We start from the raw sequence: 16,362 nt of genomic DNA, 5'->3' as shown, positions 1-16,362 counted from the left end.
CCCCCCGCCGCTCTCGTGCTCTCTCTCTCAAATAAATAAATAAAATCTTTCTTTTTTTTTTAAAGAGTAGCTGCATAGGTCGATTTGTCAAAATATCTCCTCTTATGTCCCCTCTCACTGACCTAGCACGGGGTCTCCCAAGGGCAGTGTAGAAAGAGCTGTTAGGCTCTCAAGGGTAGGTACCTCAGAAGGTAGAGACAAGAAACCTGAGGTAATAGAAGCCAAAAGATGAGTCCAGGCCTCTGAGAAGTACCTACCCCACACCCTAATCACTAATTAGCCACTACCTACCACCACCCTAATCAGGTTCTAATGTTACAGCAAGAAGACTGAAAAGTAACATAGATGCGATCAACCACGGTTCAGGGACAAAAGAGAATATGTTAGAATTTCCATGTCTAAACACTGTCTAAAGGAGACTTTTTTTTCTTTTAAAGCAGAGATGATCCTTAGGCTTGAACATGGCCTGAATGAAATACCCACCCAAATTTTGCTTTGTCCCTGCTGTTGTGTCTGATTTGAAAATTACCAGGCAGTCTTCTGATTAGGCTTCCAGGGACTTGATGTGGAGAAGGGGGAGCACCAGTTGGGGAACACAGATGCTCTGGGTCCTAGTAAGCTATGGACCTATTTAACATTCTCGTTTATAAATTGGACCTTTGCTGGGGCTCCTGGGTAGCGCAGTCGTTAAGCGTCTGCCTTCGGCTCAGGGCGTGATCCCGGCGGGCGTTCCGGGATCGAGTCCCACATCGGGCTCCTCCGCTGGGAGCCTGTTTCTTCCTCTCCCATTCCCCTGCTGTGTTCCCTCTCTCGCTGGCTATCTCTCACATAAATAAATAAATCTTTTAAAAAAATAAATAAATTGGACCTTTGTTGATTTCATTATTTTGAATCAGTTTTTTAGAGTCTAAATACCTCTGAATGGATTGATAAAATCAAGTTTTGAAAGGTACAAAAGTGAGGACAAAACGTCTAGTGATTTCACTGAAGACCAGGCACTCAGTAAGGTGGCTGTGAATGGTCAGGTCTCTGCCCCAGAGCTCTTAACCAGACTACTGTAATTGCTTCTATTAGAAGCCCTACTTCGGATGAGAGAGGGGAGCCCACCTGCTTCCCCGTTCCTTAGACAGGCAGGAAGTGGTGGTGGAGGTGGTGAGGGGGTGCGGGATTGATTTTAGCGAAGTCCTCCATCCCCTCCTCCACTCCCAGGTCCCAATCGAGGAAACAGCACCCCCTATTGTTGGTGGTGCTCAATCACGGCAGGAGCCTGGGAGGAGTAAGTCCAGAAAATTGAACTGGGAAGGGGGGAGCAGGACTGGGACAAGACTAATCAGTTTCAGGGCTTATTGGTACTGAGTTTCTTAGTTGGAGAGCTATTTCCCTCTGACACGGAGAAGTGGATGAAACGGATAGGGGACTTAACTTAGGTTAAATAGATCGATGTCCTCTCTCTCCCCACCCCCTCACCAGGGGAAAGTACGTTAGAGTCAGCGTTCCTCACAGTTGAACTTCAAGTCCAAGGATAAGGGAAAAGAATCAGAAAGCTATATATTTCTCCCAAATATTAGACCTAGGGAAAAATGGTAGGCCAAGGCCCCTCCTGTATGGTATACCTAGTATACCTAGTACGCACCTATGAATAGCAGGGACCTCAGGTTCTAGACACAGTGACTCTTGTTTGTTATTCTGTTAATCATGTTGAACCAGTAATGAATAAGAAATTTATTAATTGTTGAATTATTTTAAAAAAATTTTTAAAGGAGAGGGGGAAAAAAAAGAATCACCTTTTTGGATTAAGGAATATGTCTCCAAAACTACCAGTTAATGTCAAAAGCATAGAGGAGAGGAGTAGAGTACATAAATAAAGATTAACTTGTTAACTTCTTTTGAAAATTAGAAACATGGCTCAAAGGAATGATACAAAAACCTAGATTTGCATCCTGGCTATAGACACTTAAACTTCCTGCATCTCAGTTTCTTCAGAATTTACATGAGGGTGACAACAATTGCAATAATTGTTTGGAAGGGTCTAAGGGTACCATTCTGTAAATTACAAGTCATCATAGAAACATCATTTGATATTATTATTAGGACAGCTCTCTATTATTAGTCTGGTTGTGGGATTGGCACAATAAATATTTGTGGAATGAATTAACAGATGAATGGGGACAGGAAAATTCTTCAGGGTGGAGGTATGTCTGGGGGGGAATGACAGGCAGTGGGAAGGGAGTTCTGGTGGGTGGCCCATGGTATTAAGGAGACAGCATGAGATGTTAAATGATCAGAAGCACAAACACAGTTAAACTCTGAAATAGCTGTAATTCCTAACATTATAGGACATTTCTTGAAGAAGCTTGAGCTCATAGTAAAATGCAAAAGTGTACAAAAGCCCTGAGGTGACTAGGATGAAATGATTTTAAAAATCCATCGCTTAAGTACTAAAATATAATCTAACCAATGCAGTTATGGAAACACACTACGCCTATCCTTAAAAAGATTGTTTTAAGCTGTCTATCACACACAGACGTTTAACTGAGGACCTTACACCTACCGTAAATATCCAACCTCGCAGTGCACGACACGATGCCAGCTTCATTCTTGGCTGACAACGTGTACCATCCAGCGTCGGATTTCTTGGCTGGCTGAATGAGGAGGCAGACATACCCTGTTGTGTCCTGGTGCATACTGGAGAAAAAAGAGAACATATCTGTACTGTACCTGAAGGCAGAAAAGGCCTTGAGCAGTTCAGGGCTCAGAGAAACTCTTGGGGCAAATCCAGCTGTGCAGTACATCCCCTCTCCTCCCTGACCTTATGGGGAGGGATGGGAGAATCAGCTTAAAGCAATTATCAAAGGCAAACTGAAAAGTGGAAAGGAGTCACAAAAGAGCAGCAGTTAACCTAGTGAGGTTAACCTTGTGAGGCCCAGGTGAGGGTTGGCAGCCCAGGCTGAGATCTGTTCTTGCCCTCCCCACTTTTGGAGTTGTACTCCCCACCAAAGGGGCCCCCACGTGTCACAACCAAAGTCCAGAAAAATCTCTCTTCCAAACCAGATTGGACATTTCAACAAGAACTTTGCTAGGAAGCTGTAAGAAGGGAGACCAAAATGAGAGTCCAGGGATGGATGTACTGTTAGCATAGAGGGATGATTTCTTAATGTAACCAATTGGGCATGCGCAGCATTTAGTTTAGCACAGTTCAGGGGCAAATTCCTTCTGTTTCCTCCACATCACTAGTTCTCACCCTTGGCTGTATATTGCATCTTGGGTAATTACACTAGAACTTCAGGCTGAGTTTAACATGTTAATTATTATTATTATTATTTTTAATGAACTTTATGCCCAACATGGGGCTCGCAATCATATGACCCCAAGATCAAGAGTGGCATGTTATACTGACTGAGCCAGCCAGGCACCCCAACATGTTACATTAATTTAGACTGAAGTGCTAACTCAAGAATATTTTCTGTGCTTGCCTAAGTTTTACCAGAGAAAAATCTTGATCTATATATATGTAGACTTCTTAGATGCCAAAATTCTATAAAGTTTGACAGCTACAACAGCCCTTGGGACAAATTCAGTTTACTGTGAAGAAATAATTCTCAGTAGAAACTTTCGTACACAAGCTGCTTTTGTTTGCTTGCCCCCTTGTGGCATAAAACCAAAACAGCAAAGATAAGGTTGATTAGTGGAAATCTAGCAAGGCACTGACTTTTGGAAACTGGATCCTTAGTTACTTTAAAAATAACCATGTCATGATGGATAGAAAAGGAGTTACTGCCTTAATGTTTTATTTTGCTTTATTTTATTTTAGCTTTTTACTGTCAAAGGGGTTTCCTGGGTACTAATATGACTGAAAATACGTGACAAAAAATATGCAGGATCTTCACAAATTCCTAATACATTTTTAAACTTAAAAATTAAAGTTTTAGCAAGATCAGAAATGAAAGAAAGAAATAACAACAAACACCACACAAATACAGAGGATTATAAAGGAGTATTATAGAAAAATACATGCTAACATTGGGCAGCTTAGAAGAAATGGGTAAATTCCTAGAAACATATAACCTCCCAATACTGAATCAGGAAGAAACGGAAAATTTGAACAGACCAGTTGCCAGCAGTGAAATTGAATCAGGAAGGAAAAAACTCCCAACAAACAAAAGTCCAGGACCAAGTGACTTCACAGGTGACTTCTACCAAACATTTAAAGAAGAGGTAATACCTATTCCTCTTAAAGTATTCCAAAAAATAGAAGAGGAAGGAAGCCCTCCAAATTCATTCTATGAGGCCAGCATTACCCTGAAACCAAAACCAGATAAAGACATTATGAAAGGAGGAAAGAAAGAAAGGGAGAAAGAAAGAAAGGAAAAAAGAAAGAAAATTGCAGGCCAATATCTCAAATGAACACAGATGCAAAAATCCTCAACAGAATATTAACAAGCTGAATCTAACAATACATTAAAAAAATTCACCATGACCGAGTGGGGTTTATTCCTGGGTTGCAAGGGTCATTCAATATTCGTAAATCAATCAATGTGATATATCACACAAACAAGAGAAAAGAAAAAAACCATATTATCATTTCAATAGATGCAGAAAAAGCATTTTACAAAGTAAACATTCATTCATGATAAAAACTCTCAACAAAGTAGGTTTAGAGGAAATGTACCTCAACATAATAAAGACTTTATGTGAAAAACCCACACCAGACATCACACTCAATGGTGAAAAATGGAAAGCTTTTCCCCTAGGACAAAGATGTCCACTCTTACCACTTTTATTCAACATAGTACTGTAAGCCCTAGCCACAGCGATCAAACAAGAAAAAGGAATAAAAGGCATCCAGATTGGTAAGGAAGAAGTAAAATTTTCACTATTTGCAGATGACATGATAATATAAATAGAAAACCCTAGAGACTACTAGAACTGATAAATGAAGTCAGTAAGGCTGCAGACTTCAAAATCAATATACAGAAATCTGTTGCATTTCTTTCTTTCTTTTTTTTTTTAATACTTTTTAAAGTAAACTCTACACCCAATGTGGGGTTTGAACTCACAACCCCAAGATCAAAAGTCGCATGCTCCACTGACTGAGCCAGCCAGGCGCCCCCCGCCATTGCATTTCTATATATTAATAATGAAGCAGCAGAAAGAGAAATTAAGGAAACAATCTGATTTACAGTTGTACCAAAAATAATAAAATACCTAGGAATAAACTTAATCAAGGAGGTGAAAGATCTGTACTCTGAAAACTATAAAACACTGATGAAAGAAATTGATAAAACAATGATGAAAGAAATTGGAAATGACACAAACAAATGGAAAAATATTCCATGCTAATGGGTTGGAAGGACCAATATTGTTAAATGCCCATACCAGGGGTGCTTGGGTGGCTCAGTCAGTTGAGCATCTACTTTCGGCTCATGTCACCATCCCAGGGTCCTGGGATGGAGCCCCACATCAGGCTCCCTGCTTAGCAGGGATCCTGCTTCTCCCTCTCCTTCGGCTGCTCCCCCTGTTTGTGCTCTCACTCTGTGTCAAATAAATAAATAAATAAATAAATAAATAAAATCTAAAAAAAAAAAGTCCATACTACCCAAAGCAATCTACAGATTTAGTACAATCCCTATCAATATACCAACAGCATTTTTCAATGAACTAGAAAAAATGATCCTAAAATTTATATGGAACCACAAAAGACCACAAATAGCTGAAGCAATTTGAAAAGAAAAACAGGGGCGCCTGGGTGGCACAGCGGTTAAGCATCTGCCTTCGGCTCAGGGCGCGATCCCAGCGTTATGGGATCGAGCCCCACATCAGGCTCCTCCGCTATGAGCCTCCTTCTTCCTCTCCCACTCCCCCTGCTTGTGTTCCCTCTCTCACTGGCTGTCTCTATCTCTGTCGAATAAATAAATAAAATCTTAAAAAAAAAGAAAAGAAAAGAAAAGAAAAACAAAACTGGAGGTATCACAATCCCAAATTAAAAATTACACTACAAAGCTGTAGTAATCAAAGCAATACGATGCTGACACAAAAGTAGAACAATAGATCAATGGAACAGAATAGGGACCCAGAAATAAACCCACAATTGTATGGTAATTAATCTTTGACACAAGAGGCAAGAATATGCAATGGGAAAAAGGCAGTCTTTTCAATAAATGGCATTAGGAAAACAGGACAGCTACATGTAAAAGAATGAAACTGGACCACTTTCTTACCCGATACACAGACATAAACTCAAAATGGATCAAGGACCTAATATGTGAGACCTGAAACCATAAAAATCCTAGAAAAGAATACAGACAGTATTCTCTGACATCAGCCATAGCAACATTTTTCTAGATATACCTCCTGAGGCAAGGGAAACAAAAGCAAAAAAAACTATTGGGACTACATCCAAATAAAAAGCTTCTGCACAGCAAAGGAAACAATCAACAAAACTAAAAGACAACCTACTGAATGGGAGAAGATTATTTACATATGACATATCTGATAAAAAGTTAGTATCCAAAATATGTAAAGAACTTAATGCAACTCAACACACAAAATAATCCAATTTTAAAATGAGCAGAAGACACAAGCAGACATTTCTCTAAAGAAGACTCAGATGACCAGCAGACACATGAATAGATGCTCGTCATCATTTATCATCAGGGAAATGCAAATCAAAACTACAATGAGATGTCACCTCACACCTGTTAGAAGGGCTAAAATCAACACAAGAAACAACAAGTGTTGGCAAGGATGTGAAGAAAAAGGAACCTCCATGCACTCTTGGTGGGAATGCAAAGTGGTGCAGCCACTATGGAAAACAGTATGGAGGCTCCTCAAAAAATTAAAAATAGAATCACCATATGATCCAATAATTCCACTACTGGGTTTTTATGCAAAGAAAATAAACATACTAATCTAAAAAGATAATATGCACCCTCATGTTTATTGCAACATTATTTACAATAACCAAGATATGGAAGCAACCCAAGTGTCCATCGACAGATGAATGGATAAAGAAGAGATATAGTGCACGTGTGTGTATGTGTATGTACACACACACGGAGGGATATTACTCAGCCATAAAAAAGAATGAAATCTTACCATTTGCAGCAACACGGATGGATCTAGAGAGTATAATGCTAAATGAAATAAGTCAGTCAGAAAAAGATAAATATCATATCATTTCACTCATATGTGGAATTTAAGAAAAAACAAAGGAACAAAGGGGAAAAAAGAGAGAACCCCAAAAACAGACTCTTAACTATAGAGAACGAACAGGTCACCAGAGGGGAGGTGGATGGGGGGGATGGGTGAAACAGGTGAAGGGGATTAAGAGTACACGTACCCTGATGAGCACTGAGTAATGTATAGAATTGTTGAATCACCATATTGTACACCTGAAACTAATATAACACTGTATGTTAACAAAACTGAGTTTAAAATTAAAAAAAAAACAACCTTGCTAATTAATCCTGAAAAAAATTAAGGTTTTAAAACTGTGGGACATCCATAACCATGGACTGCCCTTTAGGAACAAAAAGGAATAAATTCTTGATATGCACAATAACAGGGATGAAACTCAAACGCATCATACTGAGTGAAAGAAGCCAAATTCAAAAGATGACAGACTTATCTTGGTGCCCAGCAAGTCCCCCTGAGCTTGGAAGTCCCTTTGAACGTGGGAGCGGGCTGTACCTAATCCTTTCTCGGGTGAAAGGGATGGTCTCGTTGTCCTTCTTCCAGTAGAACACAGGTGGCGGCATGCCTATCACCCGGCACTCCAGCCTTACCGGGTGGCCTTCCGGAACTCCGCTGTTCTGCAGTTTCTCCAGGATCACAGGTGCTTTCTTCACCTCTTTGGCTGAATGAGAGAAGGGCCATTCTTGTTTGAATTGTAAGCGCCTTGGGGTTCATGCTTCAAAGTCATTACAACTCTGGAATTTAACAGAGTGGGCACCCACCCACCTCACCTCCTCTTCAGAACCCTTCTCACACCTCTAAGGGAAGATCATTGCTTTGATAAAAGCTCCTCAAGTGATGAAAAAGGGAATGAGGGAAGGTCTTTGCATATTGTATGAGAGACAACACTCCAGGATCTGGGTTGCACAGATCCTGGGGGATGCGAATGGTGGGTGTGGAATTTAAGGAGGCTCTTTTATTCCCAGCAGTAAATTTTGAGAAACAACAGATTTTATATACTGAATCTATCTTTTTTCTTTTCTAGAGGAGTTGATTTTGTGGAAGGTATATTCATTTTCCCTCAACTTTTATTTTGAAGAAGTTTATAGCTACAGAAAAGAAGTACACTCCTTTTTAATAAAGTTTTATTTATTCAAGTAATCTCTACGCTGGACGTGGGGCTCGAAATCATGACCCTGAGATCAAGAGTCACACTCTCCTCTGAGCCAGCCAGGTGCCCCAGAAATACACTACTTAAAAAAAAAAAAAACGCACAAATTATGCTTCCGAAGGAGGCTTTTTTTTGGGAGGGCCAGAACCAGATAAGGCAAAGATACCTCATATTTCAGGATTCCAGGGTCGATATTAGCAAAATATTGGGGAAAAAGTAAAAGCTTGTAATCAATATTTCCTTGCAGGATGAGCTTTTCCTACTCTGTTGGGTAAGAGAAAATTAAGAGTGAGAAAGAGAAAAAGATATATGGGGCAGGCAGCCACTAGCCTATAGAGAGGATAGCATGCCGAAGCCCCCTGGTTTCCGGTAAGGGCCACACATGGGAGAAAGCTCAGCACTAGAATTCGTATATTCTGAAATCTAATTCTGGCTGGACTCCCGGCCCGAGGGCGGGTATCAACCAAGTGTCTGACTTGGAAGCTTGCAGTCTCTTCAGGAAGGCAAAGGAGATAATAGTTCCATGGAAGGCCGCAAGTGCTCTGAGGAGTCTCTCCTTTGTAAGTGCTATGGAAACAGAGGAGGATGTGCCTTGGTGGTGACATTTGAATTAAGCCTTAGAGACCGAGGAGGAGGTTCCTAGGCAAAGAAGGGCATTCCAGGTAGAAGGATCAGCGAAGTGAAGGGATGGAAGCTTGGGGGAGGGGCAGGATCCTGGTGTGTTCCAGGAGTGATGAACTGTAGGGCAAGTGACTTGAATTTAGTGACAGTCAATATACTAATTAATTGATTAATTAGCTATTACAATGGCTCCCATTTATTGCATGCATATATGCACAAGATACCACATTATGTTTTCACTGATAGATCTTTGAAAGCAATGTAGGAAATATGGCCCTTACTACAATGAAGGAGAAACTGAGATGAAACTTAGCGGAGCAAAGGACTAAGGAATTCTGTCAGAGGCTGTGCCTATTTGGGCAATAACTTTAAAGGGAGTTATGTTTGGGGGTCCCAGAAACAAACCTTACCTACTACAGTGAGCTCCAGACTAAAGGAATTCTGTCCGGTTTTGTTGGTAGCGATGCATGTATAGGTCCCCGCGTCACGCTGAGTGAGCGGGTCAATGAGCAGAGAGTGGACGCCGGTCTCCCTGACCAACATCTTGTGGGAGGCGTCTGGTAGCACCGGCTGGCCATTGAGCAGCCACGTCAGCTCTGGGGGCGGTAAGCCACTCACCTAACAAACAAGAGGACAGCTGAGGCAAATGACAGACTGGTGACAGGCAGATTTATTTGGTGGCTGAATTCTTCATCCTTGTCTAGCACCAAATAGATAGTGAGAAAAAACATGAGGTGGAGAGAAACCTCTCTGCAGGGGCATCAGGACAAGAGGGCTGGATGAATGGCCGCATTAATTTAAACTGTATAGTATTGTTGACCCCAATTCAGGTGATGGTTATATTTTAGATTAAATAAGAAATAAAAACCAAAATGAATAGATAAAATAGGCCTGCAGAGCCACAGATGATAATGTTGCTTACATACCTGATAAGCAAGAGGCAACCAAGGAGAAGGTAGACATTAAACTCGAGTTCTCAAACCTTGCCGTGTGTTATAATCACGTGGGGAGCATTTGAAAATTCCAATGTCCACTTATTATATTAAGTCAGAATCTCTAGGGATGGGACCTGGAATGGCTATCTTTTAGGGTTTAGGGTGGAAGAAGTAACAATAAATCCCAAATATTATTTAGGCAGCCCTTGGCAGAGGAAGAACTACCTAGAGAAGTGGACTCTATCAATGTTTCAGCTCAAGCCTTTACTAATTAGCATCTAAAATATCCATAGCATTCTGCATCTTTGTCTGGAGTAGAAGAGGTGACTTAAGTTTCTCTTCATACTGAGATATATCCACGCTGCTCAGCTGAATAGTTTCTGGTTGAAGAATTAGAATGCAGAGTAGCTGAAGCTGGTGGGTGTTGATTAGTATGAGAAACCAACTTTAGTTTTCATAAACCACCTCAGAGCCATCTTTTCATGGCTACAATTTTTTCAAAATCTATACATCATAGAAATTCACTTCAAGGATGCAAAAATCAGGCTAAATGTCTGAATTATATCACTTCTTCAGTTGTCTTTTACAAATGCAGGGTTAACTTGATACGACACCAAAGTAATTTTAGTAAGGTATAAAGCCTTGAACATCTCATCAAATTCTTTTGTCTGGTATTAAATGCCTTGCAAAAGCTTTGTGAGAAAAGAAGTGATCTGTCTCCTTTCCCCAGCCCCCCTTTCTCTAAACAAAACATAAAACAAATACAAACGAGAATAAACAAATGCAAAATGGGAACAGATCCTGGAATCAGGATGAGTATTAGAGTCTACCTTACAGTCCAGCCGACAGAGGCGCCCCTCGTGAGCTACCATGTCCCCAGGAGCCTGCAGGAAATGTGGTCGGAAAAAGCGTTCCTGTAGGGGCTCTTTGTCTCTTTCTTGCACTCGGGACCTTCCTCTATAAAAACAAGCATGTTCAGGCATTAGACATAGAAACCGATGTATAAACCTACAACAGCAAGCACTTAGGCATGGCTATAGCGCCTAGAGAACAGGTACTTTGGGGGCTGTGGGGAAGGAGGTTGCTGGACTGTAAACAAATAATAAAATAATAAATAATGGTGTGAAGCTTATGTAAAAAGCAAGGTGGTAAGCATCTCATACACTGTAGGATTATCTTAGGCGATCTGTAATCAAATAAACAGGCTTTAGCTTTTTTCTCTCTGAAGTCATTCTGGGTTAAGTGGCTCAGCTCCCCTTGCCTTGGCTTTGACCAGTTGTTCAAAAGTTTCAAAATAAACAAATAAATCAGTATTCAAGCCGAATCTCAAATGAGAGCCAACAGACAAGTCCTGTTTATTACCCAGAACAAGACAGCTGCTATCCCCATGTCTCTGACTAATAAAAATTTAACCCGGCTATAAATTATGGCAGACCATTAAAGATGATCATGAACTTAAACTAGTTAAGACTGACCAACAGTACCAGCTGTTCTTGAAGCGGAAAAAAATGAAGAAGAAGGTATAGTTGCAGCGGTGATGAAATACTGTATCTGAAACATGGGTCACTATTTTTGCTCCTTTGGTTAAGTCAAATATAATTCATCCATGTCAGCAATTATGGAATGCTTTGCTAAGACCTTTTGGCACCATAAGACTCAAGGGGAAGCCAGGCTCTTAATTCTTTTTTTTTTTTTTAATATTTTATTTATTTACTTGACAGAGATAGAGACAGCCAGTGAGAGAGGGAACACAAGCAGGGGGAGTGGGAGAGGAAGAAGCAGGCTCGTAGCAGAGGAGCCTGACGTGGGGCTCGATCCCACAACGCCGGGATCACGCCCTGAGCCGAAGGCAGACGCTTAACCGCTGTGCCACCCAGGCGCCCCCAGGATCTTAATTCTTAGCGGTTAGTAAAATGAGAGAGGAAGAAAGCCAATTGCTCTGTTAGAGGCAATTGTTACACTGGGGACAACAACAAACAAAAATATGCAATCTATAGACATATAACTACTAGCAGTTTCTGTTTTATTGAAGAAAATATGGTAATTTAATTAAAAGACCCTGGTTTATATATTATCTGCACAGGAGCTACTGATAATTATGCATTTTGAGCCATCAAGAGTGTTTGACAGACCAGTGTGTCTCAAAGTTAATGTGCTTGTAAATCACCTGGGGATCTTACTAAAATGTACTTTCTGATCCCATAGGGCTGGGGTAGGGCTTGGGATTCCACATCTGCAGCAGGCTCCCGAGGGATGCTGATGCTGGAGGTGCAGGACTACACTTCAAGTAACAATCTGTAGACCCAACGCTTTCATGCTCATTGCGGTAGGTGGGTGCTTGGGAGGGGCTAGAGAAGCCCCTTACTGTCTTTACCTGTGGGACTGACCAGCAGATGTTAGTCGACTGCGAATGGGCAAACTTTGCACCATCAAGTGTCCAGAACAGCTGATTCTCCCCTGAGAAACAAAAATGAATTAATTAAAAATAAGAGAATTCCCCATTTTTTTCAATTTATATAAATTTTTGTGGACTGGAACAATTATGAATCTTTTGGCTAACTATTATGAGAAAGAAAACTCGGGGGTGGGGAATGGAAACAATAAAGTATGATTCCTTAAATCATTGTTAGTATTCCACGGGGGGAGTTTAAAGAATATTATGATGACTTTCATTTTGAGCTGAGAAATAAACAGAACACAAATGTAAAAAAAAAATTTGAATTCTTGTGCACTGAACATTATCTGCAGCCACATGCAGAGACTATGGCCAAGTATTTTATACTTTTCTTAATAGAGACTATCCTCAAAACTAACATTTTAAGAAGGGGAGTGGGTGAGAGTAGAAATTATAGTTCTATATTTTGCATTCTAATAGTAGTTGAAGATATTTATTCTGCCATATCTTTTAGGGAAATTTTAGGTCTTGACCCTTGATCTCATTCAGAAAAGAAAAGTGAAAGATTATGGCTTTCCAACTTTTACAAAAAAAAAAAAAAGGACATCACGAATTCGAGGAATATTTGCAAGCTTTTTTGGAGTAATTTGTTAATTCTCTAAAGAGCAAAACAACAAATCATTCTTTGATAGAATGATTAATAGGCTCTTCAAGACAGTCAATGAGTTGATAAACAAGATTTAGCCCAATACATCTGGGACATAGTGAACAGATACTACTAATGTCCTTTGACAAAGGCTCAAGGGTTGAGCGACCCATCAGTGGCTAACTGGTCTTTTAAGCTGTGATACTGTGCTCCGGTTACACACAATCACAATGCTTCTCATTCATTTTCCTCAGCAATCCTCAGTAACTCGCACTTCTCAAGGTCTCATTCACAATGACATCAAGTGCTCCTTCCTCAGGGTGTAGCACAGCGCAGAACCCTGCTTCTCCACCTGGGGGTTGGCAGCCATGATAGTGTAGTTGCCATCGTCATCACTGGTGGTGGAGTCGATGTGCAGAGAGCACGTCCCATCTCCTTCTCGCTTCATTTTGCAGTGCTCATTTCTCTTTGAAATCTGCTTCCCATCTTTGAACCAGTAAACCTGCAAGGAAAGATAATCAAGGAGAACATATACTGTTCTGCACATCTTTTGAGGATAATGAAATAGGGAGTAGGATGAGGCAAGGGCTGATTGCCATCTCTACAAGTGCCCCATCCCTTATACAGCACTTCGAAAAAAAATATTTTAAAAATGACTGTTTAATACGCTCCTGCACTTGTACAGATACGATACTTAAGTCAAAAATTCTGTATAATTTAGGATTGAGATAAAGCTTTTGGCTCTTTTTATTGTACTTCATAATCACTTAAAAAGTCACCCCAAGGACCGGACATGTCTTCAGAGGCAAAATAATGAAAACCAGATGCCTGAATTTTTTTCCCCATCATCCTATTTACAAGCTCAAGTCTTCTGCAGTCACAGATCTCAGGGTCTACGATAGCTCATCCTACTTGAAAGGATAGTATGGTTTATTATACCAAGTGGGAAGAGGCCAGGATTCACTTGCTAAATTTCTCAACTGGCTAACATTTAAATAAATATATTTTTCATGTTGAGGTCTGCATGTACCAAGGAGATCTCTCAAAGACAGGGGGTTAAAGTACTGGCTGCAGCTGTTCTCCTCCACATTTCCTGGTTACCTAACCATACATGATAACACCATGCTAATGTTTGTGAAAGTGGAGTGGAGAGATCCCCTCACAACCATACAGGGTGTAAATCCTTCTTTCAGCTGACTGCCAAAAAAATCTGGTGACTCATAAGATTTTTCTGCAGCCAGTGAAAACGATACGACATTTTCAGCATTTACCAACCTAATAGTAATGATACAAATATAGCTCACTTTGTGCAACAACAGGCACTTTGTGGGTATTCACTAAGTGTTCAAGAAAAAGAAAAATACCAATTCGGTGAGTTTGGTGGTTGAGAGAATCAATAGCCCAAAATGGAGGATTATGACTAAGAAGTTTATTTTAAACTTTTATTAATATTCTAACTTACCTGTAAATCTGATTTATTTTTGGCTTCATTTTTTAACAATCCTATCCCTGACTGTATCTTTTTAGTAAAATTATCTGGGCTTTGTTAGTTTCTCTGGTGGTGGTTTTTATTCCCTCTGTAGACAGTTCCCTAGAATCTGATAAGACTTTCTTGAAGGCACTGTCTACAGTTCTGTGTTGTTGGTTGGCCAACCGGCTGATCATCCTCCCCTACCTTTGGAACAGGTATCCCAACAATTTTGCAGGTAAAGGTCACTGGAGAGCCTTCTGTAACCCGGAAATGCTTGAGTCTTTTGTCAAAGATGGGAGCAATACACTTGCCCGTGGGAATCTCGTCATGTTGGATTTCATCATCTGACTCATCAACAGGGGTACGTTCCAAGCGAAACTCTATTTCATTCATCAGCCTCTGCTCAAAGCTTGAAATTTTGTACTCCTGTCAAAATGGCAAACATGTTTCAATTTCAATTCTATGGGTGAGAAAGAAGGTGTCTATCAGTATAATCTGAGGATGGAACTGTTTAGATTCACATGTTAAATATATATCATGGAAACCCAATAAGCCAGGCACGTTCCATTTCCAGTTCCTCACCATGGAGCACTAAAGGAGATGTCAGTGTCTCTACTATAATCCCAAACTGCCTTAGTGAATCCTGATTCCTCACCTTGAGTATGGAGCCCCAGTAGCATCCTGCAGAGAAATGAAGATGGAATGTAATTTCCATTACTACTATTAATGCCCATTTTAATATGTAGAACTTCCTATCTGGTAATATGGCAAAGCTCTTCTGAATTGCATTCTGATGCATGCCAGCATCACCAACTTCCTGTCTCTACTGGACATTCCTATCTGCATACTTGACGAAACCTGTCTTGAATAAATCTCCCTTGACTCCATATCCATCTTCATTGCATCTCTCTACTCCCACCACAACAAAACTAGTTGAAATAATTTTGTTTTGTTACAGGATCATTTCCTTGTCACCCACTTTTTTGCTAATGTACTCCAATTGGGCTTGTGTTCTCGCTGTTCCACTGAGATTACTATTACTATAGGGTCTCCAAATGTGCCAAATCCAGTTGTCACTTATATGTTCTTACCTTACCTGATCTTTCAGCAGCATTAGACAAAGATGGCTACTTTCTCCTTTTTGAAACATTTTTTTTTTCTGTTTGCTTTCACGACACCATATTGGTTTTCCTTCTTTTTCTTTAGTTGCTCCTTATCAGTCTCCTTTGCTAGCTCCTAGTCCTAGGTAGGTGGTCTCATCCTATCTCATAGCTTCAGATACCTTCTGCATGCTGATGGCTCCAAATCCATATCTCCAAGCCTGATCTTTCCCCAAAACTCATATACCCGATGGTCTCCTACACATCATGAGAGTCATATATCCAGGGATTAATTCTACATCATGGCTTGGGTGCCCAAGGGGCATCTCAAACCTAGCATGATCCAAACAACACACACTTGATTTCTGTCTCCCAGAGATGCTCCTGCCCTGCTTTTCCCCATCTCAGAAAATGGAGCCACTACCCATCCACTTGGTTAAGTAGTTAAGTCAGTGTGTCTTACACTACCTTTGGTGAAAACAAGGTTTTAAAAAATTTCCAATGTGTAGTTTTGTAAAGTGAAATAAAAATGAAGGAGTAGCAAAATGAAATTAAGGAGGCATGCAAAATTATTATATTCAATAGGCATAAAATTTTTCTGTCAAATTGCTATAAAAATTTCTTAATGGTTACTCTCAGTTTCTGTGCTTATGCCAAGGTGGAGAGGTGATAGCTTGCAGATTGCCACGCGTCCTCAGACCACACTTTGAGTGTACCAAGTTAAACCCTAAATCTAGGACTTATCCTGAATTCCTGTCATTCCCTCTCCCTGCCGAATTCTATCAAGCTTATCTGTCACCTCCCCAAAGCAGCCTTCCCAGTCCACTTCGTCTACATGAACTCCCCATTC

General features: G+C 40.4%; 1 protein-coding gene across 4 annotated transcripts in view; it reads right to left on the bottom strand.

The window, feature by feature from the left end:
* The window catches only part of MYPN (myopalladin), a 107,512-nt gene that overhangs the window by 6,316 nt on the left and 84,834 nt on the right, over positions 1-16,362 (bottom strand). For all 4 annotated transcript variants that reach the window (XM_019807922.2, XM_019807928.2, XM_011234409.3 and 1 more), the window contains 7 exons: positions 14,617-14,838; positions 13,294-13,443; positions 12,275-12,357; positions 10,731-10,857; positions 9,376-9,583; positions 7,690-7,855; positions 2,552-2,685 (listed from right to left, as the gene is read on the bottom strand). In XM_019807922.2, the coding sequence (XP_019663481.2) occupies positions 2,552-2,685; positions 7,690-7,855; positions 9,376-9,583; positions 10,731-10,857; positions 12,275-12,357; positions 13,294-13,443; positions 14,617-14,838 (1,090 nt within the window). The remainder of the gene's footprint in view (positions 1-2,551; positions 2,686-7,689; positions 7,856-9,375; positions 9,584-10,730; positions 10,858-12,274; positions 12,358-13,293; positions 13,444-14,616; positions 14,839-16,362) is intronic.

Source organism: Ailuropoda melanoleuca, chromosome 6 (assembly GCF_002007445.2).
Source record: "Ailuropoda melanoleuca isolate Jingjing chromosome 6, ASM200744v2, whole genome shotgun sequence".
In the NCBI taxonomy this organism is placed as follows: Eukaryota; Metazoa; Chordata; class Mammalia; order Carnivora; family Ursidae; genus Ailuropoda; species Ailuropoda melanoleuca.
Note: the sequence above shows the minus strand (reverse complement) of the source record. Positions and strands in the feature narration are given on the sequence as shown.